Source organism: Boleophthalmus pectinirostris, unplaced genomic scaffold (assembly GCF_026225935.1).
Source record: "Boleophthalmus pectinirostris isolate CB_2022bp ecotype Guang Dong unplaced genomic scaffold, ASM2622593v1 HiC_scaffold_20, whole genome shotgun sequence".
Lineage (NCBI taxonomy): Eukaryota > Metazoa > Chordata > Actinopteri > Gobiiformes > Gobiidae > Boleophthalmus > Boleophthalmus pectinirostris.
In genome coordinates, this window is record NW_026571153.1 from 2,157,362 (window position 1) to 2,179,369 (window position 22,008).

General features: G+C 41.2%; 1 protein-coding gene across 4 annotated transcripts; it reads left to right on the forward strand.

Annotated features, from left to right (window-relative positions):
- Positions 1-327: 327 nt before the first annotated feature.
- LOC110172767 (low affinity immunoglobulin gamma Fc region receptor II-a-like) lies at positions 328-18,164 on the forward strand. Of its 4 annotated transcripts, none has more exons than XM_055156744.1 (7): positions 328-550; positions 628-756; positions 2,542-2,796; positions 7,462-7,756; positions 9,960-10,103; positions 13,103-13,174; positions 15,624-18,164. In XM_055156744.1, exons 1-7 carry the CDS (start codon positions 520-522, stop codon positions 15,844-15,846), a joined length of 1,149 nt encoding a protein of 382 aa, XP_055012719.1. In that variant the 5' UTR covers positions 328-519; the 3' UTR covers positions 15,847-18,164. The 4 variants fall into 4 exon arrangements, with proteins under 4 accessions (XP_055012719.1, XP_055012720.1, XP_055012722.1 ...); XM_055156745.1 differs by having other exon boundaries at positions 635-756; XM_055156747.1 differs by having other exon boundaries at positions 334-550; positions 7,462-7,716; positions 15,624-15,815.
- The last annotated feature ends 3,844 nt before the right edge of the window (positions 18,165-22,008 follow it).

The following is a 22,008-nucleotide window of genomic DNA, read 5'->3' on the forward strand; positions in this document are numbered from 1 at the left end:
GGGAAGTCTGGGAGTTCCTGCTTCGGCCCGAGTTCCTGCTGCCCCCGCGACCCGGCCCCAGATAAGCGAAAGAACATGGATGGATGGATGTTATAATGTTTAATGTGTGTATAATGTGATAATGTTGTAATGTTATGATGTTATAATACTGCAGTGTTATAATGTAATGTTGTAATGTTATTTATTGTCCTAATGTTTTGTAATGTTATGCTATGTTATGTTATAATGTTATAATGTGATAATCTTGTAATGTTACACCACCCAGGCTCCCACATGACAGTTTTCCATTAATCGACAAAAACATGACACAAAACTGAACACGGCGACTTCACAAACCTCATGTGAAGTGCGGCGGTTTCATCATCAGGCCGCACTCTGACTGTGCTGTGATACAGTATCTGAAGGGGAAGTGACTTTTCACAGAGAGAACATTTGAATATATTGTTTTTGGCGACTATAGCGTTTTCCAAAATAATATCCGGCAACACGGTGATTTAAAGAGTTTACGTGTTACAGTTGATGCCCCATAGAAGTTTACTACTCCTCTGTGGTAATTTGACATTTCTAGTTGATTCTGTGTTTTGTGTCTGTGTTGTGGTTAACTGTTAAAACTGTTAAACTCTCGAGATCACAGGAAACCTGAAGCAGGCCATGTGAGAGTGCAGAGAATCAGCATCCTGTACAAAACCAAAATACATCAAACGCCACGTCAGACTGACACGGACATGGACCTGGCCGCGCTCTGCTCTTTCCTCGGTAAGAAACTTTTTAACGTCTGTCTGAGCGGGAACGAGCCGCCGACACACTGCAGCTCAACAGAAAACATGATGCAACGTAAAAGTAGTAAAGTACTTCAGTAGAAATTTGAGGTATTTGTACTTTAATAGAGTGGATTTAACAGTGTGTACTTTTTACTTTTACTTCAGTACTTTTGAGAGCAGGTATCTGTACTTTCTGCTCCAGGACTGAAAAGTAAAAGTATTTTTATTCTAGTTTGGGACCTGCGACTTATGTCACTTTTAATTTCTCATCTCAGAAAATTCCACTCAACGTTTGAATCAAAAATACAAGAGATTTTTTATTTATTAACCCTCTTCCACGACTTTAAGTTTTCTCATGCTCAGACAATGTCCCGATATTCAATACTAGTCCTGGTTTAGAACTGGTTTAGTCCTAGTTTAGTCTTGGTTTAGTCCTGTTTTAGACCTGGTTTAGACCTGGTTCATTTTGTTTTAGTCCTGGTTTAGACCTGATTTAGACCTGGTTTAGTCCTGGTTCATCTGGCTTTTGTGGTCGTGGTTTAGTCCTGGTTTAGACTTGATTTAGTCCTGGTTTAGTCCGGTTCATCTTGTTTTAGACCTGGTTTAGACCTGGTTTAGTCCTGGTTTAGACCTTGGTTTAGACCTGGTTTAGACCTGGTTTAGTCCCGGTTTAGACCTGGTTTAGTCCTGGTTTAGTCCCGGTTTAGACCTGGTTTAGTCCTGGTTCAGCTTGTTTTAGACCTGGTTTAGACCTGGTTTAGTCCTGGTTTAGTCCGTTTTGGTTTAGACCTGGTTTAGTCCCTGGTTTAGACCTGGTTTAGTCCTGGTTTAGTCCTGGTTTAGTCCTGGTTCATCTTGTTTTAGACCTGGTTTAGACCTGGTTTAGTCCCGGTTTAGACCTGGTTTAGTCCTGGTTTAGTCCTTGTTTTTTTAGACCTGGTTTTAGACCTGGTTTAGTTTCCTGGTTTAGTCCTGGTTTAGTCCTGGTTTAGACCTGGTTTAGTCCTGGTTTAGTCCTTGTTTTAGACCTGGTTTAGACCTGGTTTAGTCCTGGTTTAGTCCTGGTTTAAGTCCTGGTTTACCTGGTTTAGTTTTAGACCTGGTTTAGTTTAGTCCTGGTTTAGTCCTGGTTTAGTTTAGACCTGGTTTAGTCCTGGTTTAGTCCTTGTTTAGACCTGGTTTAGTCCTGGTTTAGTCCTGGTTTAGACCTGGTTTAGTCCTGGTTTAGTTTACCTTGTTTTAGACCTGGTTTAGTCCTGGTTTAGTCCTGGTTTAGACCTGGTTTAGACCTGGTTTAGTTTAGTCCTGGTTTAGTCCTGTACTCTCTCCACTACATTTTTTGAACAGGACTGAAAAGAAAAAAGTATTTTTCTTATAGTTGGAGACCTGCTGAATTTTTTTTTTTTTTTTTACACATTGAGCAAATAAAAATACACAAATACAAACAGCTGGAAAAATACATGGATTTAATTGTTTTTATTTATCAAAAATCATCACAAATCTGCATCAAAATCACAACATTTTAGGCTTCATTCGATCTCAAAAAGTGTGCGAAATACTTTTACTTTTTAGTCTTCATGTACATTTTTAAACAGGTTTTTATACTTTTACTTAAGCAGGTTTTTTCATGTGATATTTTTACTTTTACTTGAGCATTTTTTTCACTATTTTCTTTTAGTCACATCATTTTAAGTCAAATACTTAGACAAATTTTAACAGCATTAGAACATAGATTTGTAAAACAGAGTAATATTTGTCCTTCATTTGTTTTTCTTTTCAGTGTCTTTGAGAGTTTTCCCGAGTCGTGTGCAGTTCTTTCAGTACGAATCGGTTTATTTGAGTTGCGGAGATGAAACCAACGCATCTGAATGGACCATCATGAGGAACACGACTCGTCACACAAACCAGAAAAACCCAGCGCAGAATAAATCCAGCTGGTATTTCAACAGTAACTTGTACTACAGAGACGCCGGCGTGTACTGGTGCCAGTCTGAAGACGGACAGTGTGGGGCTGTGGTGAACATCACTGTGACCGGTGAGAACGAGACACACAACACACTTTAGGAAAATGCTTTAAGATCATCTGAGAACTCAAGAAAAAACACAAAATGGATTTAAAGAGCACGTTTTCATTTTCCTGTGATCAGTGCAAGTGTTTTTGAGATATATGGGTCAAGCAGAAATAAACAACAAGGCCAAAACTTCAAGTGAATTCATCTGATATAAAAATGTATTGAACAGATACATATGTACTCGAGTTTATCAAACTGTTGACCTTTTTTCTGGACCATTTTTGGTTCTAAAGTTCCATCCGTTTTAAACAGACCATGTATGAAACATGGAACAAACATTATTTCCCAAATTTCAAAGACCCAAAAATCATGTAAATAAATGGATGTATTTCATCATATCTTGTGTTATTCCATCTTTGAACTGTTGATGAAGGGACAGGATAAAAAAAAAAAAGTATTTAAAATGATCAAAATGTTCTTGGAAGGACTGACATATTTTATAGAAATAGTTTCTTTCATTTTGAAGTAATATTAAAGTATTCAGAAGAAAAAAGTGACAAATGATGTAAAATCCTGCACCTTCTACTTGTTTGTACAATTTTCCCTCCGTTACTTTTCCCTCCGTTACCATGACCTTTCTTAATAAAAAATCTCATGAGTCAAAAAGTCAGAGGTTTTTCAACCTAATCTTGTACCATATGGTAGAAAACTATATGAAGCAAATATTCAAACCAGTTTGTTAAGGATATGTAAGTGAGAACCAAGAGTTATCACTGTTTGGATTTATTGACCAAAAAGTGCTGCATATTTCATTCCCTCCGTTACCGACATGAGTTTTTTAATTTTTTGTCTTGAACTTGAAAGAATCTCACAGGTTTAACTTGACCCTGTTGGAGTGTAACTCTTTCCTACATTCTGATACTTTACTTATTTCAATAGTTCCTCTAGTTTCTGAATAAGAGACATTTGAATGTCAAAAATCTGACCCGGTTTCCCTCCGTTAACACTTGACTGGACCCATATAGCAAATGTAGAGTGACCAGATTTTCAAAATAAAAAACTGGGACACTCTCGGTTTGTGGCGGTTTGTAAAAATAAAATTTTGAAACGAGTGCGTAATTAAAGAAAACTGTTCTGCACTCGGCCTTCGCATGAACATGAGTCAATACAGTCACATTTTCTTTGTGTTTTGGTCGTTTTTAAGAAGCTTTTCTGTATTTTACCTACAAAAATACCTCTCTTTACTCGGGGTGTTGTGTGTTAGTTTTGTGACTGTAGATCAGTGTGTCGTGTATCATCAGAAAAACAAGAAATGGAAATTAAGTTAAGATAAAAAGATAAGGACAGGGGGTAACGTGCTTTATCAAAAAAAAACCAAAAAAAAAAACCAAGACAACACAGCACAATACACCACATAAACTAACACCACAGAACAAAAATATATACGAGACCAAGTGTGAAAACGAGTGACGCACCAACAGGAGCTTTAAATTATTCTTTACACGCAAACCCTCTGCAGTCTTCTATTCTATTAATAATTGCACACTTAAACTTATGCACAGTTTTAATTGCACATTCCCCTTGAGCCTATGCACAGTTTTGATTGCACACTTCCTGAACCTACGTGCAGTTTTAATTGCACATTCCCTAAGCCTTTTATAGGGAAATTATTTTGGTTCCAATTAGAATTTTAACGGCAACACTGAAAGAGAAAGGAACTGTTATAATTAGTGATTATCTAGAAAACTATTCATATTTGACTAAACAAATACATAGAAATAAATAAACAGATCATAATTTTTCTGAGATTTTGAGACACTCCTGTTGCTCGAGCTCCATCCTTAGTGGAGTTATGACCAAAAACACATATTTGACCTTGACCGGTTTCAACCCGTAACATCCAGTGTGCCCCGGTTATGTGTGTGCCAACTTGTGTGACGATTGGGTGAATATTTTAGGCCGCAGATGGTTCAAAAATTGCCGAAATAGCCGATCTTTTATAACGGCGTGACCTTTCAATTGACCCGTGTGACCTCAAATGACCTCGGATCATCAACAAACTTTTTTTTTTTTTTTTTTTTTTTTTTTGCGGGGGCTTGACCCACGTACCAAATTTGGTGACAATCGGTCCATAAATGGTGGAATTATCGCGGTTGGACACACACAGACACACACAGGGTGAATACAAAACCTGGTCAGCCGTTTGGCGACAAGTTTCTTTGCTTAAATTCATTGTTATGGTGCAATAATAGCTTAAAAAACATAATTTTTTTGCTCCGTTTTGGTGCAAACTACGTGAAGAAATAGCAGTTCTAACACTTTTAAATCTTAGTTCTTTGGATTAACTCTTGTCAAGGCGTTTTAAGAGGAAAAAGACATTCACAGTTTTGTTAGTGTTCACAAAATATCGCAATAAATATCGTACAGTGAGATGTGTATCGTGAAAATATCGTACCGAGAGATTTGGATATTGTTACATCTCTACTTTGTACTGTTGGCAGAGATGAGATTGGTCAAAAATAAGGAAACTTCGGACATTTCTTGTGTAAAACTGGGATAGAGACGGACACACTAAATAAACGAAAAATTCAATTCTGTTACTGAAGAAACGTTTTTTCTTCAGTTCTGATCAGACACTGGTGACTTATATCTGCCTGAAGGGGGCGCTAACTACACTGAAACTACTCTGAAACTAACACCCAACTTGTTTACAGTTTCTGTTTGTAGCTTGACCTTTGAACTTGCACTGAGTGGGGGCTGTAAATGAGTCATTTAGCAGAATCATCTCTGATCCTGACCAGGTTCTCACTGTTTTCTTTTTGTTTAGGTTTAAGTTCGATGATTATATCCAAAAACCTCCATTCCTGTTCAAAGATGGATTTTCTTTCTTAACAAAAACAGCTTCTTTAACTCCTCTCTCAAACTGTTTCTTTTCTCTGGCTCAGATCTGTGCCTCACTGTCCGAGACTTTTCGGCGGAGATGAACAGCCGACTGAGGTCCCGTGTTGTTCTCTCGTCTGCGCTGGCACATCCTGTTGTGAATTGTCTGTTTTGTTCACTGTAGCCTTCACCGCACTGAGTGGAAGAGACCACACTGCTTTCTTTGTGGCTCAGGGTTTTGTCTTTTGCATCAGCCAGTTTCTCTCTCCCACTTACAGCTCCGTTGTCAAACCTAAACAAAGAAAACTACAGTGAAAGTCTGTGGGCTCAGTGGTGTGAAAGCTCCACCCGAGGGGGCTTGGATGATTCTGTAAAATGACTCAGGCAAAGTCCCCAGCCCACCGAGCTACAAACAGAAACTGTAAACAGGTAGAGTGTTAGCTTCAGAGTAGTTTGAGTGTAGTTAGCTCCTCCTTCAGGCCAGCGTTTGACCAGGGGCCTCATTTATAAAGCTTGTTTACGCACAAATCCTTGCGTACTTGCTCTCTACCCCAACCGCGGTATTTATGAACCTCGATTAAAGCGTGGCACTTTGTTTAACTCTACGCCAACTCGGGACCTCCTGTAAACTCTACGCAAAGTCTGGAGACACGAGGATAAAGCGACGCTCGTGGAGAGAAACAGAAGTGAACAGAGTTTGAGGAAGAGTTTGATCAGAAAATCCACGTATATAGAAGAATGACCTTCAGATTTGCGCATTTTAAGTGTTTGGTTCATCAAAACACAGAGAAGGGCTGTTTATTCCACTCATTATTCTCTAAAATATTATACATTTCAAACTCGTGCACGAGCGCGGCCACGTTCCCGGTGCAGTGCAGAGTCTCCTACAGTCCACACCGCGACCACAGACCCTATAGAACACAGACTGTGACCAACACAGAGGACGAAATAATGACCCGACCTGAGACAAAAACTCTTCCCTCGGACGGAGCACAGGAGCTTTTTTGGTTTAATGAAGCACTGGGACTAAACGCAACTTGAGCACTTTTACTTTTGTGCACTTTTACACGACACGAAGCCGACTGCCCGAACCTGACCCCAACCTTAAATATTCACCACATTTTTGTGTAATGAGGAAAGCTCTTGCAAATGAGAGCTGCTCTTTGACAAGAAAACAATAATGTCTGTGCCGCTACTAGGCGTCCGCACTAGTTTACGACAACTGGTACACAGTTTTTTTTTTTATAAATGAGGCCCCAGAACTGAAGAAGCACCTTGGATGAGTGGTGAAAAATGTTCGACCTAAATTTTACATTTAATATCCATCCATCCATTTATCCGGGGTCGGGTCGCGGGGGCAGCAGCCTAAGCAGGGACTCCCAGACTTCCTTCACCCCAGACACGTCCTCCAGCTCCTCCGGGGGGACCCCGAGGTGTTCCCGGGCCAGTCCAGAGACTGGGAGGAGGCCCCGACATGCCTGGAACACCTCCCGAGGGAGACGTCCAGGAGGCATCTGGAACAGATGCCCGAGCCTCAACTGCTCCTCTCGATGTGGAGGAGCAGCGGCTCTACTCCGAGCTCCTCCCGTGTGACTGAGCTCCTCACCCTGTCTCTAAGAGAGCACCCAGACACCCTGCGGAGGAAACTCATTTTGAAATAATACGTTTAATATTGTCAATTCAAACCATCTGTACACAAAAACATATTTATTTTACACGTTGCTCAGGGTAACCATTGTTTTTGCAGATTTCTTGAGTTAAATTTCTTTGTCTTGAACTTGTGCGTTGTGCTTCTGTTGTGTTTGTAGCTGGAGATGTGATCTTGGAGAGCCCACCGCTGCCTGTAACAGAGGGACACACAGTCACACTTCGGTGCATTTGGAACCCAGACAAACCGAGAACTGAAGGAACGTTTGAGTTCTTTAAAGACGGTTCTTGTGTTGGGAACAGCTCCAGTGGAAACCTGACCATCCCCTCTGCGTCTCACTCAGACTCTGGGCTGTACACGTGCAGCCACCAGGGGGCGCTGTCTGCAGAGAGTCCACTGCACGTGCTCAAAACGGGTCAGTCACCTTCACCTTATTCCAGAAGTTCATCATTTGGGTTTGTGTTATTGTTCATGGGGCTGTCGGTTTCAACACAAATATGTTCTATATGAATCACAAAACTGTTTTAAAGTTTTAAAGACTCCAGAGAATCAGAGCAATGTTGACAATTTTACACAAATCTGCCTATTTTATATTTTATTTTAGCAGCAAAACTCAAGTTCAGTTCAGTTCTTTATTGAAATGAGTGCGATCCAGAAGTGCCACCACAAAGAACAGGAAAAGGTGGACGGAGCTAAATAGAACAGAACAAGTTGAGATGCCAAAATAGTCTCTAGTCACACTTACGTCACAAACCACAACTTCTGGTGTAGTTTTTGACACTGGGCTCGACTGTGAAAAAAAACTATAAAGCTATAATAAAATGGCAGTGGTCTTCATAACCTGACAAAGTTTTTCATGGAGGACGAGACTCATATGTTCGAAGTCACTTACAGTTGATTCGCCGAACATAACAGAACGCTACAATGACATTTAGATGAAGAAAACTGGGCCATTTTGTCATTTTTCTTAGATTTTTTATACTGCGAACAGAGCCCACCGCAGGAAGTCGTCATCGCATGTTTCCAAAACATCTTCCCGGTTTGTGACGTACGCGTGAATAGAGACAATAGGCAAGTTTCAGCTGACGTCATTGTTATTAAAAGCCCGCGTTGCTGCTGGGAAATATTTTGGTCGGAGGCAAGAAACACAATAGCGTCAAACACAGTGCGTAACCTCACGTATTTATCCCCGATAATGGTAAATTCCTGCTGCATTATCGGACGCACAAATAGAAGCACGGAAGAAGGAAAATGTCTTTTTCGTATCCTGAGTGAAAAGAACCGCTAACGGTGAATTAAACGACTTTCAAACATCCGCAGAGCAAACGTAGAAGATCCTAACAAACCGTGGACTCCAACAAGTTCAACAACACATCCAGACTCTTGGAGGTTTTCATCTTTTCTGCTGTGAATGGCCCAGGAGTTTCCACCAAGTCATTGTGGATGTCGCCCAAGTGAATATTTGTCCAGGTAGTTGGAGATTCAGACCAGAAATTTGGTTTTGTCCACCTTTTGTCGGGGTTGAAAAGGGTGATTTGTCGTCCGTCGATGTTTATGACCAATTTCTGGTCAAATGGTCTTGGGTCCTCTGCCGTTAGAGTGGATCAATAACCGGGATCAATACCCTTTACATGTTTTCTCGCTCCGTTCGTCGTGTTGAATTAGCGTTTCTTGTCGCCGACCAAAATAATTCCCAGCATGCAACGCGCGCTTTTGTCAACAATGAAACTTGCCTATACTTGCTACGGTTTAGACCAGAATCCGACTTGGTTTTGATCCCAGTTGAGACCAGTTTAGCTCTGGTCTTGTTCCAGTTCAGACCTGGTGTGGTCCCAGGTCTCGGTTCAGTCCTGCGTGTGTCCAAAAACAAGGTAAACAAAACCATAACAGGGAACAACTGGAATGGGGAATTATTCTTTGTTGTCTCAGGGGGCGTCCACACGACAAGGTTTTTTGGTCAAAGTGGAGAAGTTTTTATTTGTTTTGGCCGGGGTCACGTTGTCGTTTGGACAAACAAACCGCAGCGTTTAGAAAACGACGTCACGATCCCGTCATCTCCAGGGTCGTCTGATGCAGCGAAGCCCGCGGCCCTCGATCTCTCCTCCGCAGACCACAAGAGCGTCGACCTGGGTTTAGTCCTGGTTTAGTCCTGGTTTAGACCTAGTTTAGACCTGGTTTTAGACCTGGGTTTAGACCTGGTTTAGTCCTGATTTAGTCCCGGTTTAGTCCTGGTTTAGACCTGGTTTAGTCCACAATTATTCTTAGTTTAGGCCCAGTTTAGACCTGGTTTAGTCCTGATTTAGTCCCAGTTTAATCCTGGTTTAGTCCTGGTTTAGACCTGGTTTAGTCCTGGTTTAGACCTGGTTTAGACCTGGTTTAGTCCTGGTTTAGTCCTGATTTCTTAGACTTCAACTTAGACAAACTTTATTGATCCGCAAGGAAAATGATTTGGACAAAAATTTGGATAAAAATTTCTAAATAAGTAGCAAAAAAAAAAAAAAAAAAGTCAAAATAAAACAGAAAGAAGTACAATAAAATAAAATAAAACACAAAAGGTCACAGGAAACAGTTCAAAAACAACAACAGGATGTTCTTTTGTCGCGTCTGTGCCTCGTGTTTGTTTTTGTTATTGAGGTCAGTTTGTGGTTTTGTTCACAGCGGGAAGCCCCCCACAGCTCTCCGACGGCCCGGCCTCCGTTCTCGCCTACTCCTCCGTCCTCATCGTCGCTCTTACTGTTGCCGCGGCGACGGTTCCAACAGTAGCCCTCCTCGTCTGCGTCTGGAGGAGAAGGAAGCTGAAAGGTCAAACACCCCCTCTGCACTCAGCACGTACACACGACACACGACACACACACACACACACGACACACACACACACACGACACACACGAGCCGCACAGAAACTCTGGGCTCAAGGCTTAAGATGCACTCTGGAACTTTTCGGTCGGAGTTATGCAGATTACATGTACTGGAGTAATCAGAGTACAAATGATGAGTAACTGTATTCAGTTACAGTTACTGTTTCAGTGAGTGGGAATTGGATTACAGTTACTTTGTTGAAATAAATTGTTGGATTTTCCTGTTTTCACATTTCTAAACCAGGACTAAACCAGGTCTAAACCAGGACTAAAACCAGGACTAAACCAGGACTAAAACCAGGACTAAACCAGGACTAAAACCAGGTCTAAACCAGGACTAAACCAGGTCTAAACCAGGACTAAACCAGGACTAAACCAGGTCTAAACCAGGACTAAAATCAGGACTAAAACAGGATTTAACAGGACTAAACCAGGTCTAAAACCAGGTCTAAAACCAGGTCTAAAACCAGGTCTAAACCAGGTCTAAACCAGGACTAAACCAGGACTAAACCAGGTCTAAACCAGGACTAAAATCAGGACTAAACCAGGACTAAAACAGGATTTAACAGGACTAAACCAGGTCTAAAACCAGGTCTAAACCAGGACTAAACCAGGACTAAACCAGGTCTAAATCAGGACTAAACCAGGACTAAACGGGTGTTACGACCCAGCTCTGCTAGGGACAGGGGGAAGTAACAAAATAACCAAGATTGTAAAATGGTAAAACTAAAGTTGTGATTTATTTAACAGAATTTTAAGGTAAAACTAACAAAAGAATGATTTTTACAGGAATTAACAAAAAGAGGCTCTAAACAGAGTGGCTAACAGTATAAGGCAAAATGAGCTAAAGAAAAACAGGGTATAAAAAATGAAACAGAAAAACAAAAACCAGTCTAAGTCACCAGGACTGTAGAGTCTCAACAAAACACACCACGAGAGACACAAAGGTAACAGGCAAGTCCACAACCAGAACAGCTGCCCTGAGTGGCAGGGGGCGGGTCCTTTTATAGGGCCGGAGCTCCAGGTGTAGGCCCGGGATTGGCCAGGTGTTTCAGCTTCCACCAATCAGGGGGAGGGGCTCCAGATGCCAACTTAACTTGATTCCTCCAATCACAGCATCACAGCAGGGGGTCTGTATATGGAGGCTTACACACACACACACACACACACACACACACACACACACACACGGATCTAAGCAGATGTGGCCAGAGGAGGATCTGGAGGCCTGTGGCCGTAACACGGGGCCTAAACTAAGAATAATCAAGGACTAAACCAGGACTAAATCAGGACTAAACCAGGTCTAAAACCAGGTGTAAACCAGCCCTCGTCTGCGTCCGGAGGAGGAGGAAGCTGAAAGGTCAAACCCCCCTCTGTACTCTGCACGTACACGACACACACACACACACACGAGCCGCACGGGCTTATGTCACTGCTCAGCCTTCAGTGTTCCACAGTGTGACATTAAACATCTCTACTTCACATTTATTCAGTTACAAGTGGTTTTACAGCTCAAAAATACCAAGAAAAACAAACGTTCTGACCGTCAGCGGCGTCGCCTCTCCACAGATCTGACCTTTAAACTTGGTCTGGTTTGAAGATAGAAAGGTTTAATGCCGTACTGCGGAACATTCCAGATGAATCCGTGTGTCATTCGTTCATTCGTTTTTTTAAATAAAACCAAAAAAAACAACAATTTTCTTCATTATTTGTCTCCAAAACCAAAATGAAAAAAACAGATAATGATTTGTTTTTTTCAGTTTTTGATTTGTGTTTAAATGAAGAATGGAAAAAAAAAAAAACGGATAACGGACTGAGCCAGGACTGATCCAGGTCCTGGGACCAGACTGGAATTGAGATTGAGACAAGAGCTCAGAGCCCACGGCAGGACCAGAACTCAAAGCTGAGGCTCGGACCCTGCGGAGGCTCGGAGTCAAAAATTGGAGTCCGCTCTGGTCCCGCTCTGTTCCCGCTCTGGTCTCAGTCTGGTCCGACTCTGGTCTCAGTCTGGTCCCGCTCTGGTCCTGGTCTGGTCCCGGTCTGGTCTTGGTCTGGTCCGCTCTGGTCCCGGTCTGGTCTTGGTCTGGTCCCGCTCTAGTCTTGGTCTGGTCTTGGTCTGGTCCCGCTCTGGTCTTGGTCTGGTCCCGCTCTGGTCCCGGTCTGGTCTTGGTCTGGTCCCGCTCTGGTCTCTGGTCTGGTCCCGCTCTGGTCCCGGTCTGGTCTTGGTCTGGTCCCGTCTGGTCTCTGGTCCCTGGTCTCTGGTCTGGTCGGTCTGGTCTGGTCTCGCTCTGGTCCTCTGGTCTCTGGTCTGGTCTGGTCTGGCTGGTCTGGTCTGGTCCCGTCTGGTCTGTCTGTCTCTGGTCTGGTCTGGTCCCGTCTGTCCTGGTCTGGTCTCGGTCTGGTCTTGGTCTGGTCTCGCTCTGGTCCCGCTCTGGTCTCGGTCTGATCCCGGGCTGGTCCCGGTCTCAGTCTCTGGTCTGGTCCTGCTCTGGTCTCACTCTGGTCCCAGTCTCAGTCCCGCTCTGGTCCTGCTTTGGTCTCGGTCTCAGTCCTGGTCTGGTCCCGGACCTGGATCAGTCCTGGTTCAGTCTGTACACGGTGCAAAAGTCCGACATCGCAGTCACGGACGTCACGTAAACGGGAAACGTCCGTTATCGTTTTTTTTTTTTTTTCATTTTTCATTTAAACACAAAATTGAAAACTGAAAAAAATTATCATTATCTGTTTTTTCATTTTGGTTTTGGAGACAAATAATAAAGATAAATACTTTTTTTTTTCCCCATTTTCTTATATTTGGTTTTATTTTGAAAAAATTCAGATGAAGCAATAACGTCTCCATGAAGAAAAGCGTTTGACAGAAGCTCCACCAGAAAAGTTACACAATGCGCCTTTAAATTTACCTTCTGCTCACGTGATTTTTAATATATATTTTTTTTTCTGCAGAAAGAGAAAAACCCGACACTATTTACGCCAATGTCGCCACCGTAGAGACACCTCAGCCGAAGGAACTCACAGGTAAAGTTCTCCTCGTTTACTGTTTACTGTGACGTAAATCCACCTGAACGAGCTCGAGTTTGTGTTTCGGAAACCCTGAAATAAAACATACAATAGACAAATCAATGAGAATAATATATATATATATATATATATATATATATATATATATATATATATATATTTATATATATGTTAAAAAAAATATAAACCTGAGCTGGGCCTGATCAATGCAGCGTACCAAGAGTTACAGTCGTCAAGCCGCGAGGTCACAAATGCATGTTTGATTTAATTTGACTTAAAATTCTTAACTGATTAAAAACTTTATTTAAGAACAGAGTTTATTTGGTTTTGAAATAAAAAATTGGGCCTGGTCAAGCAGAAGTAAACAACAAGGCCAAAAATTCAAGTTAATTCATCTGATATAAAAATGTATTGAACAGATACATATGTACTCTAGTTTATCAAACTGTTGACCTTTTTTCTGGACCATTTTTGGTTGTAAAGTTCCATATGTTTTAAACAGACCATGTATGAAACATGGAACAAAAATTATTTCCCAAATTTCAAAGACCCAAAAATCATGTAAATAAATGTTTGTATTTCATCATATCTTGTGTTATTCCATCTTTGAACTGTTGATGAAGGGACAGGATTTAAAAAAAAAACCAAAAGTATTTAAAATGATCAAAATTAGCTTGGAAGGACTGACATATTTTATAGAAATAGTTTCTTTCATTTTGAAGTAATATTAAAGTATTCAGAAGAAAAAAGTGACAAATGATGTAAAATCCTGCACCTTCTACTTGTTTGTACAATTTTCCCTCCGTTACTTTTCCCTCCGTTACCATGACCTTTCTTAATAAAAAATCTCATTATTAATTATTAAGAGGTTTTTCAACCTAATCTTGTACCATATGGTAGAAAACTATATGAAGCAAATATTCAAACCAGTTTGTTAAGGATATGTAAGTGAGAACCAAGAGTTATCACTGTTTGGATTTATTGACCAAAAAGTGCTGCATATTTCATTCCCTCCGTTACCGACATGAGTTTTTAAATTTTTTGTCTTGAACTTGAAAGAATCTCACAGGTTTAACTTGACCCTGTTGGAGTGTAACTCTTTCCTACATTCTGATACTTTACTTATTTCAATAGTCCCTCTAGTTTCTGAATAAGAGACATTTGAATGTCAAAAATCTGACCCCTAACACTTGCACTTGGACCCAAATGCAATCAAAAATTATACCAAGGTTTCTAGAAAATACCTTCTAGAAACCTGATTTGATTGGCCATTCTCTGCACTTTCTCGAGGTGGAGGTCGGTTTTACTTGAGTCCCGAGCGCAACAGAACGCAGCGTTATTCTGGATCTCTCTAAATTTGCATCTTTCAAATTTTCATTGTTCACCACACGATGACATCAGGAGGTGGGACAGGACATTGTAAATTTATTTGTTTAAACCAGTGGTGCTCAATACGTCGATCTCGATCTACCAGTCGATCACCAAGGTCGTGTGGGTAGATCTCCGTGTCTCGTCTCGGACTCGCGTTTGGACTCGGTCTTGTCTCTCACTCGAGGTCTGACACTCAACAAGTGTGATCATATTTCATTCCGGCCGCTGCTGTTGGTAATAAACTTGTAGCGGGTGCAGGAGCGTGTGGGGCGTCTCAGTGCAGCCTGTGCGCTCATTTGAAACCCGCGGAGACTCTACGGCGCATCACAAACACACACGCTCCCTATGCACGGCTCGTCTGCGACAGCGTGTGCCCTCGTGTACCAGCGTGCATCACAGGGCAGGTTCAACTTCCTAAACATCCTACCTGTCCATCTGCCTCACGTCAGCACGCCGCCCCTCGCCTTTTCACGCTCTCGCTCCTTCCTGCGTACAGCCAACACAAGCCCCTCCCACAGTGCGGCTGATTAGAAGAACAAGACCAAACGTGAAGCAAAAACCAGTCTAAATTTGTGTTCCAGTGTTGGCACAAAGCAGGTCTACAGCATAGAGCGGATCTACAGAACAGACCTACTGCCACATTTGGCTGAAGTTTGTCAAACAAAAGTGATAAATGCATCTGTGTTTGTCACGATGTGTGTTTGGTTTGGTAAATGTGCAGAGGCTGGTAAATATCACTGCAAAACCAGAAAAGAATGAAACTCCAGTTTGGAACTTTAAAAAACAGGTTTAAAAATCTTCCTTCACTTTTTTCACAGTTTTGTGTAAAGTGCCAGAGGAAGTTCTCTTAAAGAAGAGGTTCTCAAACTGTGGGGGAGGGTCCAAAAAAGGGACACAGAGTGTTTCAGTGCAGTTTGTTTGGCGTGTGAACACCTCTGGGTTAGACGACACAGTAGGACAGACAGACAGATACAAACATTCAGAAAGAAAAAACTAAAATCATTTGGCATCGGGTGAAAAGTGACATCGCTTCTTTCCATTTGTCATTGTGTTTTTGTTCCTTTGCTTTTTGCAGATTTGAAAACTGGAGACGACTCAGAGTTTTACTCAACCCTGCAGCTCAACTTTATGTGAGAGGATGTACAAAACCCCCACGCAAACATCTCCGTGAAGTTGGCCTCCAACAAACCATCACACCTACACAAAAAGATATCAATCATTTCGGTTTCGTATACGCTGCAAAAAGTTTCGATTGTGCTGCTTTAGTTTTAGAAATATTAACGATTCTTTACAGGTGAAAGTGAGGTCAGCAGCCTCCAGGGAGAGTCAAAAATGTTCTAAAACGACACGAAATGGAGTCAATCGTTTGAGTTTCATTTGTGTTGCAAAAAGTTTGGTTTGTGCAGCTCTAGTTTTGGAGATATTAACGATTCTTTCATGTTTCAGTCTTGAGTAAGTTGCTTTTGATTCATATTTTATTGTGACGACCAGCTCGTTTGGGCGTGAGGGAAGTAACAAAAACAGTCAAGATGGAAAAATGATTAAACATTATTTCATTTATCCCAACAGGGGTGTAAAAGGTAAATTAACAAAAGACTAAAATATACAGAAAATAACCTAAACTAAGGCTGCGTTCGGACTGCAGCCTGAAGTGACCCAAATCCGATCTTTTGGCGTCTATGTTCCTGTATCTGATCTTTTAATGACGTCTGTTTTTAACATGTCCAACATTTGGATATTTTACAAACACTGCCTCAAATTTGAAGAGGAGAATTTTCGAGCAGAAATCTGTGATAAACCAAAAGCACATGTGTAAAAGTCCAGATTCTACAAGAACATTTGACAAATTTTAACCCTTGAAAATTTGAAGGAGCTTAAATAGTTTTTTAGATACAGAAATCTGAAAGTGGAAAACTCTGCTCAAAACAGGTCAGGGCAGAGTTGACAAAATATTTTTTTAATTACAAAACTATAAGGAGTTGGAAGATAAAATTTTTCTGTTGGAAAGTTTGTGAACCTCCAAGAATTTTTTCAGTCAAATCCTGAGACAGTCGAGCAGAACATTGGGAGATTTGGCCCGGAATGACCCTAATATCTCCGAAACTAAAGCAGCACAAACGAAGCACAAACGATGGACATTATTTTGTGTGGTTTTATTTCATTTTGAAGCTTCCTGGAGGCTGCCGACCCCAATTTGACCTATAAAAGAATCGTTAATGGGCCAGTCCACGTCAAATCTCCGAATGTTCCTCTTGACCATCTCAGGTTTGAAAAAAATTCTAAGAGGTTCACAAACTTTCCAACAGGAAAAGCCCCAAATTTTTTCTCCCAACTCCTTATAGTTTTGTCATTAAAATATTTTGTCAGCTCTGCCCTCACCTGTTTTGAGCAGAGTTTTCCGAGGAGCCACTTTCAGATTTCTGTATCTAAAAAACTATTTAAGCTCCTTCACATTTTCAAGGGTTAAAATTTGTCAAATGTTCTTGTAGAATCTGGACTTTTACACATGTGCTTTTGGTTTATCACAGATTTCTGGAGGCTTGAATTTGCTGGAAAAAATCAAATCAAATCTGATCTTTGAAAGACTGTGGAAAGAATTTTTTCTGTCAAATCTGAGATGGTCGAGTGGGACGTTCAGAGATTTGGCGTGAAATGACCCTAATATCTCCAAAACCAAAGCAGCACGAACGAAGCACAAATCTGATCTTTGAAGGAACGGTGGAAAGTTTCACAGACAGAGGTTTGATATTGAACATAAACCTTCCCACACACGACACTGTGGACTTTGTATTTTAAAACTGAACCTCTGTGATGAACGATCTACAAGATATGAAGTGTTCAAGATGGAAAACATAAATTTGGTGCATCTTTACCAAGTTATACCAAAAAAAATGAAGCACCCACCAACAGAAAATGGACAGTTTTAGAAAGACTAGACGTCTGTTTTTAAAATGTCCAACATTTGGATTTGAAGAGGAGAATTTCTGAGCAAATTCAAGCCTCCAGAAATCTGTGATAAATCAAAAGCTCATGTGTAAAAGTCCAGATTCTACAAGAACATTTGACAAATTTTAACCCTTGAAAATTTGAAGGAGCTTAAATAGTTTTTTAGATACAGAAATCGGAAAGTGGCTCCTCGGAAAACTCTGCTCAAAACAGGTCAGGGGGGAGTTGACGAAATATTTTAATGACAAAACTATAAAGAATTTTGGACTTTTTCTGTTGGAAAGTGTGTGAACCTCCTAGAATTTTTTCTTCGACGGTCGAGCGAAGCATTCGGAGATTTGGCCTGGAATGACCCTAATATCTCCAAAACTAAAGCAGCACAAACGAAGCACAAACGACTGACACGATTGAGTTTTTGTGTTTGTTTGTTTGTTTGTTTGTTTGTTTGTTTGTGTTTGTTTGTGTTCGATGGCGGCGACTTCACAGAGTCACACAAACCTCCTCCAGTCACCGGACGTATGATTGTATTTTTACAGTTTTGGACCTTATGCACTTTTGAGTGTCGCGAACTGTAGAATAATCAAACATGAGAGCAGCTCATGAATGTACATTTAGTTTTTTAATGTATTATGTAAATTAATGATGTAAATAAAATCGACTTTGTGATTTCTGTGCGTGTGTGATAAAACGTTTTTGTATGAAGTGAATTCAAGTCGAGGGATTTTTAAAGGAACGACGTCAGAAGTTGAAGCAGGAGTTGGACTTGAAACTAGATCTTTATTTATTAAAGATGCACTGTGTAACTTTTTGGTTGGGAGTCTGTCTCAATCAATCAAACTTTGATTTATGGAGAGGTTTTTATATAAAAATGCAACACAAAGCGCTTCACAGTGACATCATTATCTTTTATTTCTTCTTCTAACCATCTAAAATCTGACATATTTTCTTTACAACGAACTGTCTGGAACAATCTGTGTGTCGTTTGTTTATTCATTTTTCAAAATAAAACCAAAAATAAGAGAACGAAAAAAAGAAAACAACAATTTTATTCATTATTTGTCTCCAAAACCAAAATGAAAAACTGAACTGAACCACGACTAAACCGTTTTCAGTCCTGGTCTGGTCCTGGTCCTGTTCCTGGTCTCAGTCCTGGTTCCGGTCTGGTCCCGGACTCAGTCTTGGTCTGGTACTGGTCTCAATCACAGTCTGGTCCTGGTCTGGTCTCGGTCTCAGTCCTGGCCTCAGTCCTGGCCTCAGTCCTGGTCCTGTTCCCGGTATCAGTCCCGGTCTCAGTCCTGGTCCCGGACTCAGTCTTGGTCTGGTACGGGTCTCATTCACAGTCTGGTCCTGGCCTCAGTCCCGGTCTCAGTCCCAGTCTCAGTTCTGTTCCTGTTCCCGGTCTCAGTGCCGGTCTCAGTCCCGGTCCTGGTCCTGGTCTGGTCCTGAACTCAGTCCTGATCTGGTCCTGGTCTCAGTCCTGGTCTGGTCCTGGTCTAGTCCCGGTCCTGTTCCCAGACTCAGTCTTGGTCTAGTCCTGGACTCAGTCTTGGTCTGGTACTGGTCTCAATCACAGTCTGGTCCTGGTCTGGTCCTGGCCTCAGTCCTGGTCTCAGGCCCGGTCCTGGTCCCAGTGTGGTCCCAAACTCAGTCCTGATCTGGTCCTGGTCTCAGTCCTGGTCTGGTCCTGGTCTAGTCCCGGCCTCAGTCCCATTAAAAAAGAGAGAGAGACATTAATTAGATAATTTAGAGAGAAGAGTGAATGAAAACCTTTCAGTTATTTGCACAGTTAAACAGAAATGTTTTGAGTCTGGATTTAAACAGCGTCACAGAAGAGTCTGTCTCACATGTTCAGACTGTTCCAGGTTTTAGCTGCATGAACCTGAAACTCTGACTCCCCTTGTTTAGTCGTGACTCTGGGCACCAGCAGGAGTTGGTCCCTGAGCTCCTCAGAGTGTGAGATGTTCATATGACACTAACATGTCACAGATGGACTTTGGTGCTCGGCCATGGAGACACTTGTACAAACAGAGCTGCTTTAAAGTCTCTGAGCCACAGGAGCCAGTGCAGAGACCTGAGACCAGGACTTATGTGCTCGTACTTCCTAGTTCGAGTCAGGACCCGAGCTGCAGCGTTCTGGATGTTCTGGATGTTCTGGATGTTCTGGATGTTCTGGATGTTCTGGATGTTCTGCAGCGTCTCACAGCTCGTTTGGAGAGACCAGTGAGCAGAACATTACAATATCTAACCTACTGGAGACAAACACATGGATAAGTTTCTCCAAGTCTGATTTAGACAGTAAACCTTTGATTTTTGCTCTGGTTTTTTTAGATGATAAAAAGCTGCAGATGTTATTGATCTGATGTGGCTGTTAAAGATCAAGTCTGAGTCCATTATTACCCCGAGATTTCTTGCCTGATTTGAAGGTTTAAGATCAGGGGTGTCAAACTCATTTTGTTCCGAGGCCCGTATCCAATTTACTTTGATCCCAAAGTGTCCGGATCAGAAAACTCATGTCATATAAACCTCAAAAATAACAATAAGTTCAAATATTTGTGCAGAGAAACACAAATCTATTACAGAAATCTTTTTTAATTGATGAACTCTTTCTTTTACAAAATATTATAATATTATGAACAACCTGAAACTTTAAGAAAAATACAATTTCAACACAAAGTTTTAACATGAACTTGTCTGTAAACAGGAATAAGTCCATTTTTGTTGTAAAATTCTGCACTCGGCTCCACTTTTCTCATGTTGGACATTTTTCTGATGAGGGTGTCACGGTCAACAGTCAAAACGATCGTCCTTTAAGAGCGTTTGGAAAGAGACAAGTCTTCATTTGTGCTGCTCTGGTGGGAGGGGCCACGTACAGAGACGCTGGAGACGCTGCTGTGATAAACACCACAGAAAATTAACACGATTTTAATAGAAAATATCATTAAATATTTGAGTAGGAAATCAGCCGAGGGCCAGATTAAAGGTCTTGGAGGGCCGGATCTGGCCCCCGGGCCGTATGTTTGACACCTGTGTTTTCGAGAGAGAGACTGGAGGTGACGCTCACTGTCTCTTTGTTTCTGTGGATCAAACACTGTGACTTCAGTCTCGTCTGAGTTTAGAAGGAGAAAGTTGTTTTGCATCCAGATAAAAGCACAAGATTTGTGCCACAGTTAATCATAGATCCACCTTCTTACCTATAAATAACTACACTCTATTTTTAAAGTGAGATGTGTCAGTGCTAAAAACAAAAATGAGGAAATAAATAAATGACTCGTGATTTGTTGTTTTCCGCCAAAATAAACTCATGATCTTGACTCGTGATATGAAACTCCTCGGGACTTTTAATTTAAGGAAAACAAAAACAGAGTCAGGTGCATGTCACGTGACGAGTAAAACGGGGAGTTTACACGATGTTATCACTTCACTTTCCTTCATCACATTACATCATCGTTTTGCTCTTTGATGTGTCATGAGTTTAATTGCTCTAATTACCTTGGAGAATGTGCTGATGTCCCACACTCTTACAGAGACGTGGAGAGTAAACGAAGTGTGTAATTAATGAATTATGAATTATGCACTTGACCCATTTATGTTTGACATAAATGAGTCAGTACAGCCACATTTTCTTTGGGTTTTGGTTGTTTTATTTTGTATTTTATCAAAACAAATTACAGTTTATGTTTCTCTTTACTGTTGGCAGGATCAGACTGGTCAAAAATAAAGAAACCTGAGACATTTTTTTGTATAAAACTGGGACAAATCAGTGGGTTTGGATAAATCCAAGACAGTCCACATTTAGTCCATGTTTGGTCCATGTTTGGTCCATGTTTAGTCCATGTTTAGTCCATGTTTGGTCCATGTTTAGTCCATGTTTAGTCCATGTTTGGTCCATGTTTAGTCCATGTTTGGTCCATGTTTAGTCCATGTTTAGTCCATGTTTAGTCCATGTTTCCAGTCCATGTTTGGTCCATGTTTAGTCCATGTTTGTCCATGTTTAGTCCATGTTTAGTCCATGTTTGGTCCATGTTTTGTCCATGTTTAGTCCAGTTTGGTCCATCCATGTTTAGTCCATGTTTGGTCCATGTTTAGTCCATGTTTGGTCCATGTTTGGTCCATATTTAGTCCATGTTTGGTCCATGTTTATGTTTAGTCCATGTTTGGTCCATGTTTAGTCCATGTTTGGTCCATGTTTAGTCCATATTTAGTCCATGTTTGGTCCATGTTTAGTCCATGTTTGGTCCATGTTTAGTCCATGTTTAGTCCATGTTTGGTCCATGTTTAGTCCATGTTTGGTCCATGTTTGGTCCATGTTTAGGCCATGTCCATATTTAGACAAGAGTGAAAAAATGCATAGCACACTCAGATGGCCGATGTCCAAAAGCTTTTTTATTTTCAAAATAACGTTTCGGCAAAAAAAAAGCCTTTCGTCAGATGTTTTTCTTGCTTTGGACCACAGTACACAAAATGGTTGCCAGCCCAGGTGAACATATCCCCCTCCAATGAACGGGAGGTCCCAA